General features: G+C 42.3%; 1 protein-coding gene across 1 annotated transcript; it reads left to right on the top strand.

Annotated features, from left to right (window-relative positions):
• Window positions 1–48: 48 nt before the first annotated feature.
• THAP2 (THAP domain containing 2) lies at window positions 49–15136 on the top strand. The gene is made up of 3 exons (XM_063451492.1): window positions 49–133; window positions 12444–12639; window positions 14592–15136. Exons 1-3 carry the CDS (start codon window positions 69–71, stop codon window positions 14949–14951), a joined length of 621 nt encoding a protein of 206 aa, XP_063307562.1. The 5' UTR covers window positions 49–68; the 3' UTR covers window positions 14952–15136.
• Window positions 15137–20055: the final 4919 nt, after the last annotated feature.

Below are 20055 nucleotides of genomic sequence, written 5' to 3'. Positions count from 1 at the left end.
TGTGTGTGCCTAGCGGCCAGTGAGAGTGGGATCAGGAGGGGGGTGGGAGGGGCAGACCGGTACCTGCGATGCCCAAGAGCTGCGTGGTATGCGGGGCTGTGATGAGGAGGGGGAGCGGCAGGAGCTTCCACAGGTGGGTGTGGTCACGTGATAGACATGGCTGCCTTCTAAGTGCAGTAATGCTGTCACAGGGACTCTGACTGCTTATCACATGGGACACAAGGGGGAGGGGAGGGGTGGGGGGTTTCTGCACCTATGGGCAGTTAATGTATAAAGGCCAAAATAGTATTTGCTGAGATTAAAGGGACACTCCACTGTCCAAATATAAAATCACTGTTTAGCAGATATACCCCAATGAAAACATCCATTTATTCCATTATGCATTTTATTACAGGAATATCTAAAAACAAAAAATGAAAAAACAAAACAAAACTGGAGTTCTCCTGTCTGCTGCCTTTACAAACCCTCCCCTTCTAAGGGGGCCCCAATTGCTGACTCTTGAGTTTAGCTCCACTGTGCTAAGCAAACCATGAAGTAACAGGACTGGTCTGCTTGAAAGGTAGAGGGGTGTAACACCGTTAATTTATGAAAGTGTCAGTTTCTATTTATTAAAATCTGCACTTTTTGGAAAATGATTTAAAAAAAACTAAATAAATAAGCGTTTTAGCAAGTCTGAGAGCTCTTCACTAGCGAATATTTTATTTAATATATTATTACGGATAACCTGACATGAATTGGAGTAGGGATTGTAGACAGATTTGGCCATTGATGCAGATCTGAACAGCCTTTAATAATGAATGGACTAGGGCCCCCATAGACTGTGCCCCCTCCCCCCCCCCCCATTCCCTTGCATGCAATCACGCCCTCCACCCCAACACAGTGGCGGAACTAAAGTATAAAGATCCCTGGTGCAAGAATTTTATTTGGCCCCCCAATTGCAAGGTTGAGCAAAAGGTAGAACCCTATCTGTTGTGGAACTCCAACAATGCATTTACAGGTGGGGTTCTACCAATTTCCCATGCTTGCAGGGTTGTATTTTGCCTTGTTTGAATGTAAGCATGGTTTTGTATGAAGTATGTTTGTCTGAATGTGTTTGTTTGTGGTGTTGGAGTTTGGATGCAAGTGTGCATTTATGTGTAGTGTTTTTTTTTTATGTGTTTTTTATATATAATTTTGGTGCTCTGACACACATGCAAATACACAGATACACACACTGACTACTTACAGATATAGACATATAAACTGACTGACATACTAACACACAAATAAATACATTGACAGGCATACTGACACACACACACACAATCATTGACAGACATTATGACGCACACGCACATACACCGACAGGCATACTGACAGATACAGAGAGGTGGTAACCGTCAGGGCTTGCTTAACCCCTTAAGGACCAAACTTGTGGAATAAAAGGGAATCATGTCATGTCACACATGTCATGTGAAAAGGAGAGAATCTTTTGGAAATTCATACATTAAATACCTTATGGCCTAAGGGAGTTTTCTTTTACTTCTCTTTTGTAATTAGGTATATATTTATAGTGATTCATTTCAGGTTTTTTCTCTTCTCTTGTTTTCACTGTGCTTCTTGAAGTTAAATCGTACCCTTTTGTACACACCTGGTATGTGGTGGTTCTACAAAAAGAATGTTAGGAATTACACGTGATTTTTTTTTTCGTTCATATGAATTATATTTCATGTGTATTCATCAGTGTATTTTCCTTCTTAACTGAATACTAAGGTTCTTTGGACTCTTTAGATGTTAGAATAACAATAAGTCTTCATCCATTGAGATTCACTTTCATTATTGATTATTTATAGAGAACAGAATTTAGCTTTCTATTTCCATTTCTTCATTAATATAGTACTCTCAAATTAATTATTGAAATTTTGCCTGCTTCATGGATTTATATATGCTAGTTTAACTTGATGTATTAGACAGGACATCCAATTTTTTTCATGTTATGGAATATTAAACTATAGATGAGTGTATTACCGTACTATATAATGGGTTACTTTAAGATCCTGGTCCTGAGTAGACTCCATGTCTTGTTTTTATGTTTTGTGATTTATATTTTTTTATTAACTTAATTGGATTTGGGGTTATTTAAACACTGCTGTTATGATGTGTCCCTTATGCATGATTAAGGCTCTGTGGAGCCGAAACGTCGCACTTATTTTTTGGTGAGGTGGTGAACCCACGAATAAACTTACGTTCATTATCCTGGAGTGCTGCCTGTGTTTCTCTTCTTTGATACTGCGTTGGTGGATTCAGCGGTGTCCATCCTACACACAGAGCGCCCCCTTGGTGGAAGGCCGGAACATTCATGCGGAACTTGAGTGCAGGGTATACTGTTTTTGTCAGACACAGATACACACACTGACAACTTACAGATACATATACATAAACTGACTGACCTACTGACCCACACACATACACTGACAGACATACTGACACCCACATACATACACTGATACACACACATACAGACATACTGACATACATGTAAAAACATTTTTAAAACACCCTCCAGTTTCCTACCTTTTGCTGGAGGGTGGCTTTCCTGCGGTCCAGTGTGGTGCCGTAGGCTGATGGGAGTGAGGAGTCGCCATCCTCACTGCCTTTGGCTTTCTCCCGCTTTGTTGCTCCTGCTCATTCCCGCGCAGCTGCTCTCTCTACAGGAGGAAATAACTTGCGGCAGTTACTTTCTCCCATATTGCCTAAAAACAAGGGCCCGGTCGTGCTGTTAAAGGGCCACAGCACCCGACTGGACCCCTGCTGATAGAAGTGCGTGGGCCTCCTCAGAGTGCGGGGCCCAAATAAATTGTTGAGGGCAGCAGGGCCCACAGGACAGCTGCCTTGGGCCCCCCAGGAGTAACTGGGCCCGGGGCAGCTGCACCGTTTGCCCCGTGTTAAAGACGGCCCTGATCTTATAATATCTTTTTAATGGGACTAACAGAATTTTGGAATTATCACAATTCTGGTAGTCCAATAAAAAGGTATTGTGAGATACTAATTTCATCTGTAATTTTACATCTGACATGAATTTGGTATTTTAGAATAAATTTGAATGATAAAAATATCAGCTTGGGTGGGAAAAAAAGTTCCTAACACAGCTATACAGGTTTATGGACCAAACACCGAATTTTAGCGAATTAAACGAACAGTTAGGGCACCATAACAACATGATATAAATTAAGTTGCCATGGTGCCAGTAGATCCCTAGCACTTCTTTGTCATTAGAGGTTAAACTGTTCACAACCGGTGCTCCAGCACCGAATTGCACTGACCCCCCCTGTCCTTCCACTTTCTGAAGTTCTTCGAAATGGAAAGCTCAGGCAGGGGCACCACTGATTGACATAGAGCTGTTAGCTGATGTGTCAGGGTACCTGTGGTCTCTACCTCCAAAAGAGGTAGAGACTTAGCTGTTCCACCATCCAGACGGTCTGATGACTCCCTTCCCCGCGGTCTATCCGGTCATGCAAGGCCGGCCGCGAGGGAGTGACTGCCTTTTACACCATCTAGGCAGGAAGTCATCATCAGGACACTCCCCCGGATCGACCTGTCAGTCAATTGCTGCAGGACCAATCAGGACGTCTCGGAGGTGTGGTTACTGCTCTGAACAGGGTATTTAACAGAGCTTCTTTCATTAGCTCATTGCCCTGTCGTGGTTCTAGCTTGTTCTAGTCACTCAGCGCTTGTGTATTCTATTATCCCTTTTGGTTTTGACCCGGCTTGTTTACCTTACTCTGCTTATCTCTGTTACCCTTGATTCGGCTTGTCTCTCGCTTACCTGTCTTCTGTTACCCTCGACCTCGGCTTGTCTTTGACCATTCTATACTGTACTACTTACGTTAGTCCGGCCATTCTAAGGTCCGGTATACGTATCTGGCTACTGTTTGTACTCTGCGTGTTGGATCCCTGTCCCGATCCTGACATTACGACAGGGCCAATGGATCCTGCAAGTACAAACAGTCAGCTGGCTTCTCCTGATCCTAGGTTTGAAGCCATGGATCACAGAATGGATCAGATGGCGCTTGCGCTACAGGCTCTATTATCTCATGCCAATAACCCACCAGAGGAGATACGTAATACCCCTATTTCTCCTGTCGGTTTAGGTCTAGAGGTAGCCACAGTGGGTGCTTCTTCTCGCATTACCCCCCCAGTACGCTATGGTGGGGCTCCTGAGAAGTGTCGTGGTTTTTTAAACCAAATTAGTATCCACTTTGAATTGCAACCCCGCTCTTATCCTACAGATAGGGCAAAGGTAGGATTTATTATCACCCTACTTATTGAGAAAGCTCTGAGATGGGCCAACCCACTATGGGAGAACGATAACCCATTAGTGTACAACTATAACGCATTTGTAGCTGCTTTTAGAAGAACATTTGATCCTCCAGGTAGAAAGGTTAATGCAGCCAGATTACTGTTGCGCCTGAGACAGGAGAACCGAACACTGGTGGATTATGCACTAGAGTTCAGGTCTCTGGCGTCAGAAGTCAAGTGGAATGAGCAGGCGTATATGGATGTATTTTTGAATGGCCTATCTGAAGTAATCCTTGATGAGGTTGCTACCAGAGAACTCCCTGAGAATTTAGAAGATTTAATTTCGTTCATCTCTCGTATAGATGAACGTTTAAGAGAGAGACAAAACACTCGAGAGAGGAACCGGAGACCTTCTTTTAGGTTAGCCCCCGCTTTTCCAAGTCCTGACTCCACGGTATCTTTGCTTCCTGAACCTATGCAGATAGGTTATACCCACCTCTCTGAGGAGGAAAGACAGTACAGGAGAAGAGAGGGTTTGTGTATGTATTGTGCAGCCAAGGGTCATTTACTCTCGAACTGTCCTAACCGTCCGGGAAACGCTCGCACCTAAGTCTCTCTAGAGGACAAGCCTTGGGTGTTTCTATTTTGTCCTCTACTCCTAATTATAAAGATCACAGGCTTCTGCTACCAGTTTCCTTAACTTGGGAGAAGGAAGTAGTAAGGGCTATGGCATTGATAGATTCCGGTGCTGCTGAGAATTTTATCGACCAAGCCTTTGCTATTAAGAACAATTTCCCATCCCAGCTAAGGGAGACACCCTTGGCCGTTGAGGCCATAGATGGTAGACCACTACTAGACCCTGTGATCTTTCGTGAAACCATACCCATTAGTTTAAATGTTGGTATCCTACACGTGGAGAATTTATCTCTTTTGCTCATTTCATCCCCTTCCGTTCCCATAGTTCTGGGGTACCCATGGTTGAAGAAACATAACCCTGTTATCGATTGGGAGTTAGGGGAGATACTCTCGTGGGGGCAGGGTTGCCAGGATAGGTGTTTATGCAAGGTTTCTCCATTAGCTAATGTTAACATACCTGAGACTCCTATTCAGTCCACAGAAAGACAGATACCAGACCTTTACCTAGACTTAAAGGCAGTATTTGACAAGAAGAATGCCGATTCTTTGCCGCCACACAGGCCATATGATTGTAAAATTAAGCTTCTACCTGGGACTATGCCTCCGAGGGGCCATGTATATCCTTTGTCTGTTCAGGAAAACTCGGTTCTAGAGGAGTATATTCGGGAGAATTTAGAAAAGGGATTCATTAGGAGGTCTTCTTCCCCGGCCGGGGCTGGGTTCTTTTTCGTTAAGAAAAAGGATGGCACGCTGAGACCTTGTATCGATAACCGAGGCTTGAATAAAATAACTGTCAGAAATGCCTATCCTATTCCACTTATTACCGAGTTATTTGATCGTCTTAAGGGCTCCAAAATCTTCACCAAGTTAGATCTCAGAGGGGCATATAATTTGGTGAGAGTCCAGCAGGGACACGAGTGGATGACGGCGTTCAATACTCGGTACGGTCACTATGAATACACAGTTATGCCGTTTGGACTTTGCAATGCTCCTGCAGTATTTCAGGATCTGATTAATGAGGTACTTAGGCAGGGCCGGACTGGGGATTCAAAGCAGCCCTGGAAAAAAAAATATATGCCAGCCCCATAAGTCATTGCGCCATATATTGTAATATGTAATATGTAGGGCTATGTCTTGCCACCCCAGATGATTGAGTTATATATATATATATATATATATATATTGCTTTTTTCCAATATAAAGTATTGGTCCTTTCAGAGTAAAACATTTAATTATACACTAAGCATACTCACATGCAGACACAGACAATCTCACTGACACTTATTGATACACAGCCTCATAGACAAACAATTTCACTAATATACATAAGCTCATTGGCATAAAAACACAAGCTCACTCACTAGCAGGCATACACACACATGTAAGCAAGCTCACTCACTAGCAGGCGCACACACACAGCTTAATGTAGTGGTTCTGGTGTCTATAGCCTGTCCCTGCAGGCTTTTGAATGTAAACACTGACTTTTCAGAGAAAAGGCAGTGTTTACATTGCTTCCTAGTGACACCTCTAGTGACAGACACTCAGACGGTCACTAGAGGCGCTTCCTGTGTCAGTGCAGATTGGCTGCGATCATCAAGCTTGATGATCTCAGTCATAGAGGCAGAGACCAGCACGACGTTGGAAAAAAATAAAGGTGAGTAAAACACTATTTTTAAAAACACACACAGACACCACGACTGACACACACACACACACACCACGACAGACACACACACACACCACGACAGACACACACACACACCATGACAGACACACCATGACACACACCATGATACAGACACACTGTGACACAGACACAGACACACACACGACACAGACAGACACACACCATGACCCAGACAGACACACACAGCATGACACAGACAGACACACACACACACACACACACACCATGACCCAGACAGACACACACAGCATGACACAGACAGACACACACACACACACAAGCTCATATAGGTGTGAGGGTCGGGCATCGTATAGTGCATGTTTAGGTAAATCTGAAAGGCTTGTAATCCAGGTTCCCAAAATATCTGTCTAGCAGACCTGCAAGGAAAGTACGGGTCTGGAAAATGATTTGCTAATACTAAGAAAGCGACCTATCATAGTTAAGGCCGGCCAAATAAAAAATTGGAGAATTCTCCAGTTCAGTTTAGCTTCTTTTACCATTTGGAACATGTCAGGCAGAACTTGGGCCAAATTTATTTTAACCTAGAACTACATTTACTTTACTTTAAATGGAAGGGTCAGTACACCATACCATAGGCTGTCCAGATTGCTGTGAGTGGCATTCCTTCTCTACGCTTTGCATGGAATGCTCCATGCATAATGACTGTAGCATTGTGCGACTCCCAGCATGCGTTGCAGGAGGCCAAGTCTGTCAGGGTTGGATTGGCTGGGACCTTTCAGATAATGTTTGTAAGTTGTAGAAAAATGCAGATATGCCTTACAGAAGAGTGGCCTGGATGTGTTAACCCCTAAATGTCTGCAGTCTGGCTGGACCCCTCCTGTGAAAAGGTAAGTGTATGGTAGCCAGGTTTGTCACCGGATCCTGGCCTCTTGTTTGTGTTCCTGTTAAAATGACATGTTCCAGTAAAGATAAAGTGATTGTGGCACCCTTATATGTTCCTGGCTTCAGGCTCCTTCAACCTTTGCCCCATCGTTAAGAACAGCTTAAAATCAGGTTCTGCACACCCTTGTTAAGAGACTAACTTGGCAGTGTAATTACGGGAGGCATTGCATACCTGTCAGCAGTACCCCTGTGGCTGTCTGTAGAATTTGTACTGCAATGGATTGCTGTCAGAACCTATGACAGCCCCTGCTTAATCCGCTGTAAGGCAGGGCTGGGGGATCAGGTGGCAAGGTATGTGATGTGACACAGGTCCTTACAAAACGTGCTGAGATAATTTTAATCCTGTTTCCAGCTGGGCCGCAGGGGAAGCTCTTCATGAGGCCGGGAGCAGGCTCTTCTGGGGGAGCAGGCTGTTCTGTCTCTGCTCCCCCTCCCTCGCGTGCAGCTTAATGAGATCGGGCCGGAATATGACGTCATATTCCGGCCCCGGTCTCTTTCTAGTGCGCGAGGGAGGGGGAGCAGAGACAGAACAGCCTGCTCCCCCAGAAGAGCCTGCTCCCGGCCTCATGAAGAGCTTCCCCTGCGGCCGCCTTTCAAGTTCTCCCTGCAGCCGCAGGTCACCCCGGCCCCAGGTGCCGACGGCCCACCGGGAAATTTCCCGGTATCCCGGTGGGCCAGTCCGGCCCTGTACTTAGGGAGTTTCAACATGATTGTGTCATTGTCTACCTAGACGACATACTGATACACTCTAGGGAGATTGAAACTCACCATAGACAGGTCAGAGCGGTATTACAGAAACTTCTGCAACATGGTCTATACTGTAAATTGGAGAAATGCAGCTTTGATCAGTCTCAGATAGATTTTCTTGGTTACGTGATTTCTGGGGAAGGTTTTAAGATGGACCCTGACAAACTCCAGTCTATTTTAGATTGGCCATTACCTAAGGGACTCAAGGCTATTCAGAGGTTTATTGGTTTCTCCAATTATTATAGGCGCTTCATTAAGGGTTACTCGTCTATTATTGCGCCCATTACCAATATGACCAAACAGGGGGCAGAAACTAAGACGTGGTCTCCTGAAGCTCTCGCTGCTTTCAAGAGGCTCAAAGAACTTTTTGCTTCTGCTCCAATATTAGTCCTCCCTGATACGACTTTGCCGTTTCTACTCGAGGTCGATGCCTCTGAGACAGGAGTAGGTGCGGTTCTGTCACAAAGATTAGGGGTAGATAAACCATTACACCCGTGTGGTTTTTTTTCCAGGAAACTTTCTGGGGCTGAGAGCAGATATGACATCGGAGACAGGGAACTGTTAGCAGTCATTAAAGCCTTAAAGGAGTGGAGACATTTGTTGGAGTGGACCCTACACCCTATTACGATTTTGACGGACCACAAAAACTTGTCATATATTGGGGAGGCTAAGCGCTTATCCTCTAGACAAGCTCGTTGGTCCTTATTCCTGACTCACTTCAATTATGTACTGACTTACAGACCTGGTTCTAAAAACTCTAAAGCCGATGCATTATCTCGCCAATATGAACCTTCTACTGTACCTGAACCAGTTCTTTCTTCTATAGTTCCGAAGTGCAATATCATTGCTAATACGAATCTCAGGATTCATTCTCCATTACTGGCCGAGATCATTAAGTTGCAACATCTCGCACCTAAACAGACCCCTGCGGGCCGTCATTTCGTTCCCCCTGCTTTTCAACTGGAACTTTTACAGTGTTTACATAATAGCAAGATGGCGGGACATCCTGGTATTCGCAAAACTTACGCCTTGATCTCTAAGGACTTCTGGTGGTCTACTTTACGGAGGGATGTTGAGGAGTTCATCGCTGCATGTGAAGTTTGTACTAAAACCAAACAACCCCATACGCTTCCATGTGGATTCCTGCAACCCTTGGAGGTTCCAGAGAAACCATGGTCCTGTTTGGCCATGGACTTTATTGTCGATCTACCAAATTTTTAAAGGCAGACTGTTATCCTCACCGTGGTTGACAGGTTTACTAGGATGGCACACTTCATTCCCCTGCCTAAACTTCCGTCTTCTCCCGAATTGGCAGAGATATTCGCCAAGGAGATTTTTCGCCTACATGGGATACCCTCTCAAATTGTATCAGACAGAGGCTCCCAATTTGTTTCCCGCTTTTGGAGGTCCTTCTGCTCTCAACTTGGTATTAAATTAAACTTTTCTTCTGCCTATCATCCTCAGTCTAACGGAGCTGCTGAACGTACCAACCAGAAAATTGAACAATATTTACGATGCTTTGTTTCTGAACAACAGGATGATTGGGTCGGTTTGATTCCTTGGGCGGAGTTTGCACACAACAATCTCGTTTGCGATTCTACTCATTCAAGCCCCTTCTTCATGAATTATGGTTTTCATCCGTCTATTCTTCCTTCGGATTCTCCTTCCCAGGGGGTGCCGTCGGTTGATGTTCATGTTGCCAATTTGAGGAAGTTGTGGGATCAAACTCGACAAATCCTTGTGCACAACTCTATGTTGGTCAAGAAACACGCTGATAAACGTAGAAGGGCGGCTCCGGTCTTTGTTCCAGGTGATAGGGTATGGCTGAGCACGAGGAACATCCGTTTAAAAGTGCCCTCCATGAAGTTCGCTCCTCGTTATATTGGACCCTACAGGGTGCTGACCCGTATCAATCCGGTTGCGTATCGTTTAGCTCTTCCTAATACCTTACGCATTCCGAACTCGTTTCACGTTTCATTGCTGAAACCACTCATATGTAACAGATTTTCCTCCACAATAGCCCCTCCTCGCTCCGTTCAGGTGGAGGGTCAGGAGGAGTATGAGGTCAACTCTATTATTGATTCTCGAATCTCCCGGGGGAGAGTACAATATCTGGTTGATTGGAAGGGATATGGTCCTGAGGAGAGGAGTTGGGTACCTCAGGAGGATGTTCATGCTCCCCGTCTCCGCAGGGCGTATCACTCTCGCTTCCCATCTCGTCCCGGTTCATTCCGCCCGGTGGGCGTATCTGAGAGGGGGGGTACTGTCAGGGTACCTGTGGTCTCTACCTCCAAAAGAGGTAGAGACTTAGCTGTTCCACCATCCAGACGGTCTGATGACTCCCTTCCCCGCGGTCTATCCGGTCATGCAAGGCCGGCCGCGAGGGAGTGACTGCCTTTTACACCATCTAGGCAGGAAGTCATCATCAGGACACTCCCCCGGATCGACCTGTCAGTCAATTGCTGCAGGACCAATCAGGACGTCTCGGAGGTGTGGTTACTGCTCTGAACAGGGTATTTAACAGAGCTTCTTTCATTAGCTCATTGCCCTGTCGTGGTTCTAGCTTGTTCTAGTCACTCAGCGCTTGTGTATTCTATTATCCCTTTTGGTTTTGACCCGGCTTGTTTACCTTACTCTGCTTATCTCTGTTACCCTTGATTCGGCTTGTCTCTCGCTTACCTGTCTTCTGTTACCCTCGACCTCGGCTTGTCTTTGACCATTCTATACTGTACTACTTACGTTAGTCCGGCCATTCTAAGGTCCGGTATACGTATCTGGCTACTGTTTGTACTCTGCGTGTTGGATCCCTGTCCCGATCCTGACATGATGCTCTAAACCGATCAAAAGCTCCCCATTCATAAAAACAGCTTGAGAAAGGTACGTACCTTTTCAAGACATTTTTATTTTTGGAGAGTGACTGATTTGATAAGAGTGTCAGCTGACCACTCTAAGTCAACTGCACTCCTGCCTGATAGCTTTCTCAGGCTTCAGTTCTGAAGAATTTCAGAAAGCGAAAGGACAGGAGTCAGAGCTGGAGCACAGACTTTGGGGTTAAACCGTTCATGAACAGTTTATCCCCTAATGGTAAAGTGTCAGGGACCTCCTGGCACCATAACAACTTTATGATGAAGTTGTTATGGTGCCCAAACTGTTCCTTTGACAGAATGGCAAAGCCGAGGCAAACAAAGCTGTGCTGGATAAATTCTCCAACTCAGCCATCATCACAACTTGGCTATTTTACAATCAATTGTTTATACTTGTTATAAGAACTCTATAGAAACATAGAGGGTGTCTACATTTTACAGATAACGCAGTCTATTTCCATGTTTTTGTCTTTTGTAATATTTTATGTCAATTCATTGTCAAATGTCCACATTATATAATTGTAAAGCACTGTGGAATATGTTGGCACTATATACATGCTAACAATAATTTACATCTTAATATTAAAGAAAACTGGTAATGCTTTGGAATTGACACCATTGAATAAAACATTGGAAATCACCTATAAACACAGCCACAGGACACACTACAAATGAAGAAATGAAATATACCCTAACAAAATTACAGGAATAAAATAATAACTAATAAGTCTGAAAGCAGGGTTGTATTTGCACCCCATTTGTGAAAACTCCCATTCCTGTTTCCATGTGCCCGGTACATTCCCTAGCTGACTATTTGTACACAATCTCCACTGTTCATTAGCTCTCCCTATATCAAGCTTCTTTTGGGTCCACTTTTTGTCCTGTATATTTTCTACTTCATCTTCATACATCTCCCTAGCCATCTCCTTTTTACACATCCTCTCCTGCTTCTGCTACCTCCCAATTTCACTTGCATCTACATCCTCCCAAACTCCCTGGATGTCTCTCTCCATTTTATAAATTGCTACCTCCCAATTTCACTGCATCTACTTCCTCCCAAACTCCCTAGACGTCTCTCTCCATTTTATAAATTGCTACCTCGCAATTTCACTGCATCTACTTCCTCCCAAACTCCCTAGACGTCTCTCTCCATTTTATAAATTGCTACCTCGCAATTTCACTGCATCTACTTCCTCCCAAACTCCCTAGACTCTCTTCCCAATTTTATAATGTATTGCTGATTTCCATCTGCCAATGAAGAGTAGAAATTTAGCATGCAACCTATGTAGTTGTAGAAAAATAACTTTTTTTCCCCCTAACATTTTTAGGTTTCCTAATGACCCTGTGAAGAGATCAAAATGGGTTTGTTTAACTGGCCGGGAGCATTTTATTCCTAATAAAGAAACTGTACTGTGTTCAGATCACTTTGAAGATCATTGTTTTGATCGTACAGGACAAACTATCAGACTTCGAGAAGATAGCATGCCAACACTTTTTGGAGGGATCAGGAAGCAGCTTGGTGAGGTATGGGTACGAGAATTGCAAGCTTACAAATGCCAGCCTTGTTAGTGATAGTGTTAATTAGTAAGAATTGTGACATACCATATTTTTCCATGTATAAGACTATGTTTTTTCCAATTTTATTTTAGTCTAAAATTTGGGGTTGTCTTATACAGGGAATGTCACTGCAGAGATTTAAAAAAAAAAAAAAACACTTGTACGTGGGGCCTAAGTTAAGATTGCGCCTGTCGCATTTCAGTGTGCCACGGCTCACACACAAACCTGGCCTCCCTCCCGACAATCCACTTCTGAATGCTGTGGCAAGGAGGAAGAGGTCCCTATATGTGTCGGAGCTGCAGCAGACGTCGGCACTTACCACCAATTGAGCTCCAGAGACATGCCACACCATAAAAGGAGCAGCCATATTAAGGTTTGCCCCACCTCAGGTAGGTCTTGCTTTCTGATTTATATTTATGGTGGCAGAAATGGGGATCGGAGGGAATACTACTGTGATGTTCCAGCATGCCCTCACACCACTTGCGATATTGTGGGAGCTGTAGCCTCCCAGCATGCACTATAGAGCCATTAACTTCCCAGAGTATCGTCAGGGGAGGCATGAGAATCAGAAGTGTGTTGTTCTCATCTGATGTATCAAAGTTGTTCTATTTGATGTTTAAAATATTGATTTCTTAATTTTGGGGTCGTCTTATACATGGAAAAATACGGTAATTGTTTTTCATAAACAAAATCATTTTATTATGGTGACATTGAAGATATACATTTTACTATTTGAGCTGTATTTTCTTGCCAATTTTTATTAAAATCTCAAACTGAAAACTTGACACAGTCCAGATAATTAAACCACTTGAAGTGCAAGTGCAAGCTGAAGTGCTTTATTTGTATTGATTACTTCTTAAAACCTTTTCTTTTAGTCCTTCTAATGTTAGGATTGCGCTGTAACAAACATCATAAAAATAAGTTCACATTGTATGTTTATTTTTATCACAGTTTTCTAGCTAGTGGCGAGGAAACTAAATTACAAACCTTGGAGACAATTTAAATAGATATTTTTCTTCCTTCTACTTCTATGCAAAGAATTGTAACTGAATTCTGAAATTAGAAAGCTTGAAATTTTTACTTTTTAATGAGTTGAATGAATACACTATATTAAGTAACCCGCAGCTACTTTTTTTTATCCAAGTGATATTATGTTCCCTCCTTGTAGGCTACCATAACATGCCAACAAAAATGGTGCTGATGAAAGCCATAAATATTCTTCATAAATAAGTAATGTCCGTTGTTTTTTAACTGCATCAGAGTTCTGCGTATGAATCTTTCTTCAAGACACATGGGAAGCACAGTATATTTGTTAGGTGGGATTATTTTTAAATACTGGTAATTTGCATCCTGGATTAACCCATTACATATATACAATATATGTTATTCTCATATACTGAGATAGTAGACAGCTGCATCAGAACAGAATGACATCATTCATGGACACAGTGACAGCAGGAGAACCACCTATAGAAGGGTTCTCCTTTCTAGTCCATCAAATTTCAGATTGGACCAGTATTTAGAGAATTGATTTTCAATTTTTTTTAAAACATTAAACTAAAAATCTAAATCAGCCAATCAAATGCTTGTCATAGATAAGCATTGAGTCCTGTGCTTCTCTATAGGACGTATTAACAGCAAAGTCTAAAAGAGAAAATAAATATTCTGAGTAACGTTTGTCAAAGTGCAGGGACAAGGTCTTTGCATAAAAAGCACTACTAAGATGTAGTGGCTGTGGTGCTTAGTGTTCTTTTAAATCCTGAATAGATTTCCTTTGTGCAAAGTTTAAATGGGTATATGCAGTGACACTTCATTGCACTGAAACATTTAGTGACAAGCATATTAGAATGTAAAGCAAATGTTTTAGGAAGCTTTGTTTAATACATTGTATTTATTTGTGTATTTCCTTTGTGCTTCAGCATGTAACTAAACTGTCTTTGAAGAGACATTTTAAAGAAGTAGACAGTGCCTCTGTGTGTCATGAAGGACTGACTGTGATCTCTGATCATTGCTATGCATTAGCATGCCCTGAGACTGCTAAAAAGAAGATAGCAGAGTTGCAGCGGCAAAATGAAACGTTAAAGAAAACTATGAAATCCAACATGCAACGAGAACGGAGATTGGCAAGGAAATGGAGAGCAACATGTAATATACTGCAAGGACTAAAGTCCCACCAAGGACTTAACCCTAGTAAGGCAGAGGAAGTGTTGGGAAATATTTTGAGTAGTATCTCTATGGAGTTTCTAGATGAGAAAAACCCTCCTCTTAATATATGTTGAAAACCATATTTATGTATATTTGTAAATACTTTAATGTCTCTTGTGTTATAACTCAGTGGCTTATTGTATGTCGTCATTTTTTAATAACACATGATGATGTAAAGACGGACTTAGCCCTCACGACTAATTGAGACTGTCTAAAGAGCTTGAAGAGGAGATCTGTACATAATGTTTTACATATTAGTAAAAAATCTTAGTGGGACAACCAGGGAGAGTTTGTTATATTTTGTATATAAATGATTATTTGATATTATAAAACAAACATTTAAAATGATTATAGAAAACTAAACCTACATTAAATATTGGTGTAGAGCAGCGTTTCCCAATTGGTGTTCCGCTGTGATTTGCCCATCGGGTGGCCCATGTACTTAGGGCCACCCGATGAGCATTGCTGCACAGGGACCTGGTCAGCGATGCGTCAATTAATAACGCGACCGGATCCCTGTAGGATGGGATGCTGGGACGAAGTTACGAACGGTCACTTCCTCCCAGCTTCATATAGAAAACGCTGTGCTGGAGGGAGAGAGGCAGCAGCCAGGAGTGAGCAGTTCTCCCCACACACCAGTCTCAGCCATTAAGTCACCCTCCTGCACCCTGTATAAAATGACATGTATCTGTGTGTAAGTGTCACTGTGCATATCTGTGTCAGTGTGTATCTGAGTGTCACTGTGTGTGTGTGTGTGTGTCTGTCTGTCTGTGGGTCAGTGTATCTGTGTGTTAAGGTATGTATGTGTGTATGTGTCAGTGTGTATATCTGTGTGTAAGTGTCTGTGTGTATATGTGTGTGCCATTGAATGTATCTGACTCAAAGGCTTTTTCTGGTAGGGAGTGGTTTTCCACAATGTTGATACACTATGTCAAAGGGTTCCACAGGAAAAAACAAATTGGGAACCCCTGGTTTAGAGATAAGTTTGTATTCAATACGATGAATGAATAGGACTATTGAAAGCTCTCTAAATTATGGGAGTTGCAGTCCAAACCTTCTTGAAGGAAAGCACCCCACTAAATCCAATCTCAACAGTTTAATGTAGTTGTTCACGTGAGTACAATAGCTCCCTTCAGGCATTTTCATGTAAAGAAAAGGCAGTGTTTACATTGCCCCTAGGAACACCTCCAAGTGGCCACTCCTTAGATTGCCACTGGAGGGGCTTCCTGGCTCAGGGCTGCACAGTAAGCAGCCCTGTCGTTCAGCATCCCCATGTTCTGCATGGAGACGCTGAATTTTCCTCATAAATATGCATTGATTCAATGCATCTCTATGAGGAGGCCCTGATTGGCCAAAATGGCATTTGGCCCGCCCCCGTGCCGATTTTAGCCAATCCAATGCTTTCCCTATGGGAAAACATTGGATTGGCTAAAAATCGTCAATTTAAAGTATGTTTTAAACTTTTATAGGGGACTAAGGGTGGTAAAAGCCACCTAAATGGTAGGTTTAGCACTATAGGGTACACATGTTTGTGACCCTATAGTGATCCTTTCATGGCATACTGTAGGCACTGTAATTCATTCATCTCATTGAAATGGTTATAGTGTCTGGAGTTCCCTGGCACCATCCTTCCATTCAGCATTGAACCTATTTTAATGCTAATTGAGACTCCCCAGCAACTCCCACCACCCCATCCCTGTGCTGCTTGGGCTAATGAGGAAGTGTTAGAATGATCAGCAGTGGGTGGCTGGGAGTGTCAACTGACCAGTGTCAGTCTGTCATAAAGTAGATTGCTGCCATGAGTTTGTATGAATATAAGAAAGTGTATAATCTCTACCTTAGCCATGTCTTCCGTAAGATTGTGGCTGTGGATGGCCAGGAACCCTCTTTCAGTGTTAAACTGCTTAAAATGGTTTATCAATGACAGGGTTATTAACTAAAGTGATAATTCAAAGTGAATCTCTAATTCAAGGGAAACATAGCCAAACTAGGGACAGTCCCTGGGCTATGCTTCCAGATCAACTACTTGGGCCTTAAATTTGCAATTTACTTAAGAGAATAACCATGTGCATAAAGAGACTGTGCCAGTGGAGTCCAGGCACTATAAACAAGAAAAAGACCTAGAAAGAAGAGGAGGAAGACTTAAGATTACAGCAAGTCAGCGATCCAAAATGGTGGCAACAAAGCTTCCATGCATCAGGATCATATTTTCAGGAAGGATTCATGACTGTGGTGAATAGTGCTGTGGGGATGCTTATGTGGAGACATTTAAGAGACACCATAATAAAATAACTTTAATGAAGACATTTTTAAAGTGTCTTTTATGTTTGGTCACAAACATTAAATTCTAGTAAAATAGCCACAGGCTTCTTGTTTGCCATTTTACAAATGCTTACATTTATTTCTCAAAAATGTGATACTTAAAAGGGAAATACATTTTTTTTTTAATGATTACAAGTAAATAAAAATCTACTTGTTAAAGTGAACTAGTCATAACATAGGTTTGCAATTTGCATGTTATGCAAACAAGTGTTTCTTCCCCTAATACAATAAAAGCAAATTTAAAAAAAAATAATTAATTACCCCGTCTCCTCCTTAACCCCTTAAGGACACATGACATGTGTGACATGTCATGATTCCCTTTTATTCCAGAAGTTTGGTCCTTAAGGGGTTAAAGTGTCAATCATGTTTCAGTGGATTCTACACTTTCTTTAATACGCCTACTGCATACACCTCTTCTTCTGCTTCTCATAACAGATTACAATTGCCCTATACTGTATGTTTGCTTTATGGTATGCAAATAAAACAACAAAAAATTGTGTCCTCTCTATCTACATTATCAGATTACCTGTTCAAAGCTCCTACTATAAATCAAGCCTAAATATATTTTCCCTTACAGGCATTGCTTTCCCTTAGGCAGAAGTCAAGCAGAAGAGATGCCCTGAGGAGGGTTTACCTGGTAACAGATACGCAGAGCACAGCCTTCTTATTTCTGTGCAAATCTGCACAGAGTGAATTGGCTGACAGGAGGTGGAAAGGGCGGCTTTTTGAAATCTCTGATTTTAGAGAAATCTATACATTTGCTAGCACAAAGTATAAATTAAATCCAATTCTCTTATCATTTAGGATTTAGTTGTATTTGGTATGACTGGTACCATTTAAATTCACAAATCTAATGAATTCCTAAACTAAGTTTAATGTTCTCCTTAGATGTGAAATGTATTTGCTCTCATGGAGATGATAACTTTGGAAATGTGCAACAGCTTGAAGCAACATTCTGTCAAAAATCACCTGTCTTTATCAAAAACCCTATGTTGTCATGGTGAAATGTTCATTCCTAAAATAACAATATGGCATCTACCTTAGGCAGAATGAGAAGTATCTGCATTTTAACTCAGAATAGCAACGTTTAAAAATAATTATTCATCTATTCAGAGTTGGTGATTTTATTTTGTTTCATTAGCTCTGTTTAGGCATAACAGTGATTAACTACATTTTCTTAAAATTCTCTACATGTATTACAAAAAAAAAAGCTTACCGTATATACTCGAGTATAAGTCTAGTTTTTCGGCACATTTTTTGTGCTGAAAAACCCCAACTCGACTTATACTCGAGTCAATGTCTGTATTATGGCAATTTACATTGCCATAATACAGACAAGGGGCTGTGTAGGAGGGGGGCTGGCAGGGAGCGTTTACTTACCTCTCCTGCAGCTCCTGTCAGCTCCCTTCTCCTCCGCACCGGTCTGGTCAGCTCCCAGTGTAAGTCTCGCGAGAGCCGCGGGGTCATAGCGCGGTCGCGAGACTTACACTGGGACTTGCAGAGGGAGCTGACCGGACCGGCACGGAGGAAAAGGGAGCTGCAGGAGAGGTAAGTAAACACTATCTGCCAGCCCCCCTCCACTGAACTGCCAATACCACTGGACCACCAGGGAGTGAGAGCCCCCCTCCCTGCCATGTATCAAGCAGGGAGGGGGGACGAAAAAAAAATCTAAATAATAATAAAATAAAAAATAATAATGTAACAAAAATGTATTAAAATAATAATAAAAAAAATAATAATAAAAATGCCCACCCCCCCACCAAGGCTCTGCAACACATACACTGTACTCATACACACACACTGCATTCATTATATACACACACTGTAAATAAATATTCAATTAATATTTTTTTAGGATCTAAATTTATTTAGAAATTTACCAGTAGCTGCTGCATTTCCCACCCTAGTCTTATACTCGAGTCAATACGTTTTCCCAGTTTTTTGGGGAAAAATTAGGGGCCTCGGCTTATATTTGGGTCTGCTTATACTCGAGTATATACGGTAATTCTCTTCTGGTAGTAAATACAATGTGCAGTATATAGGCTTTATATCTTATTTTGGAATGTGGCAGACATGGAGATTAACAAACTGTTTTTCATATGTCCACTGCAATAGGTCACGTGGTATATTTTATTATTTACATTACAGTCAGGCAGACATATATATATATCTATATATCTGTTACACTTCTTGTCAAACGTCTTGGAAAATCTCGTTTTCTTCTGAACACTACAAGCATGAATGCAAAATGTCGGTTTTCTTGTTACTTGTAAAACAATGTTATCTATGAACTATTCAGCGTGCAGAATTCCCTGCAAAGTAGCATTGACCTTGTATTATCCTGATGTGTAATATGCGGGTTTAAAACTCATGCGCATTGCTAATATTATGCAATATTTTTCCCACCGTTTTCCATTATATATATATATATATATGTATATATATACAGTGGTGTATCCTGGTTTTGTGCTGCCCTAGGCAGGACAAAACTCAGGCGCCCCCCCCTTCCCCCCGCGCCACCCCCAGTCAACCTTTCCCCCCGCCCCGCATTCTAAATACACACACACACACTCGCTAACAGAAACACACACACACTAACAGACACACTCACACTCACTGACAAACACACTCACTAACAGACACACACTCACTCACTAGCAGACACAAACTAGCAGACACACACACTCACTGACATACACACACACTCACAGGCAAACACACACTAACAGACACACACAGTCACACACTAACAGACACACACACACACACACACTAACAGACACACACACACACACACACACTAACAGACACACACACACACTGACACACACACTAACAGACACAGACACACACACT

This window comes from Pelobates fuscus, chromosome 4, assembly GCF_036172605.1.
Source record: "Pelobates fuscus isolate aPelFus1 chromosome 4, aPelFus1.pri, whole genome shotgun sequence".
NCBI classification, from domain to species: domain Eukaryota; kingdom Metazoa; phylum Chordata; class Amphibia; order Anura; family Pelobatidae; genus Pelobates; species Pelobates fuscus.
Note: the sequence above shows the minus strand (reverse complement) of the source record. Positions and strands in the feature narration are given on the sequence as shown.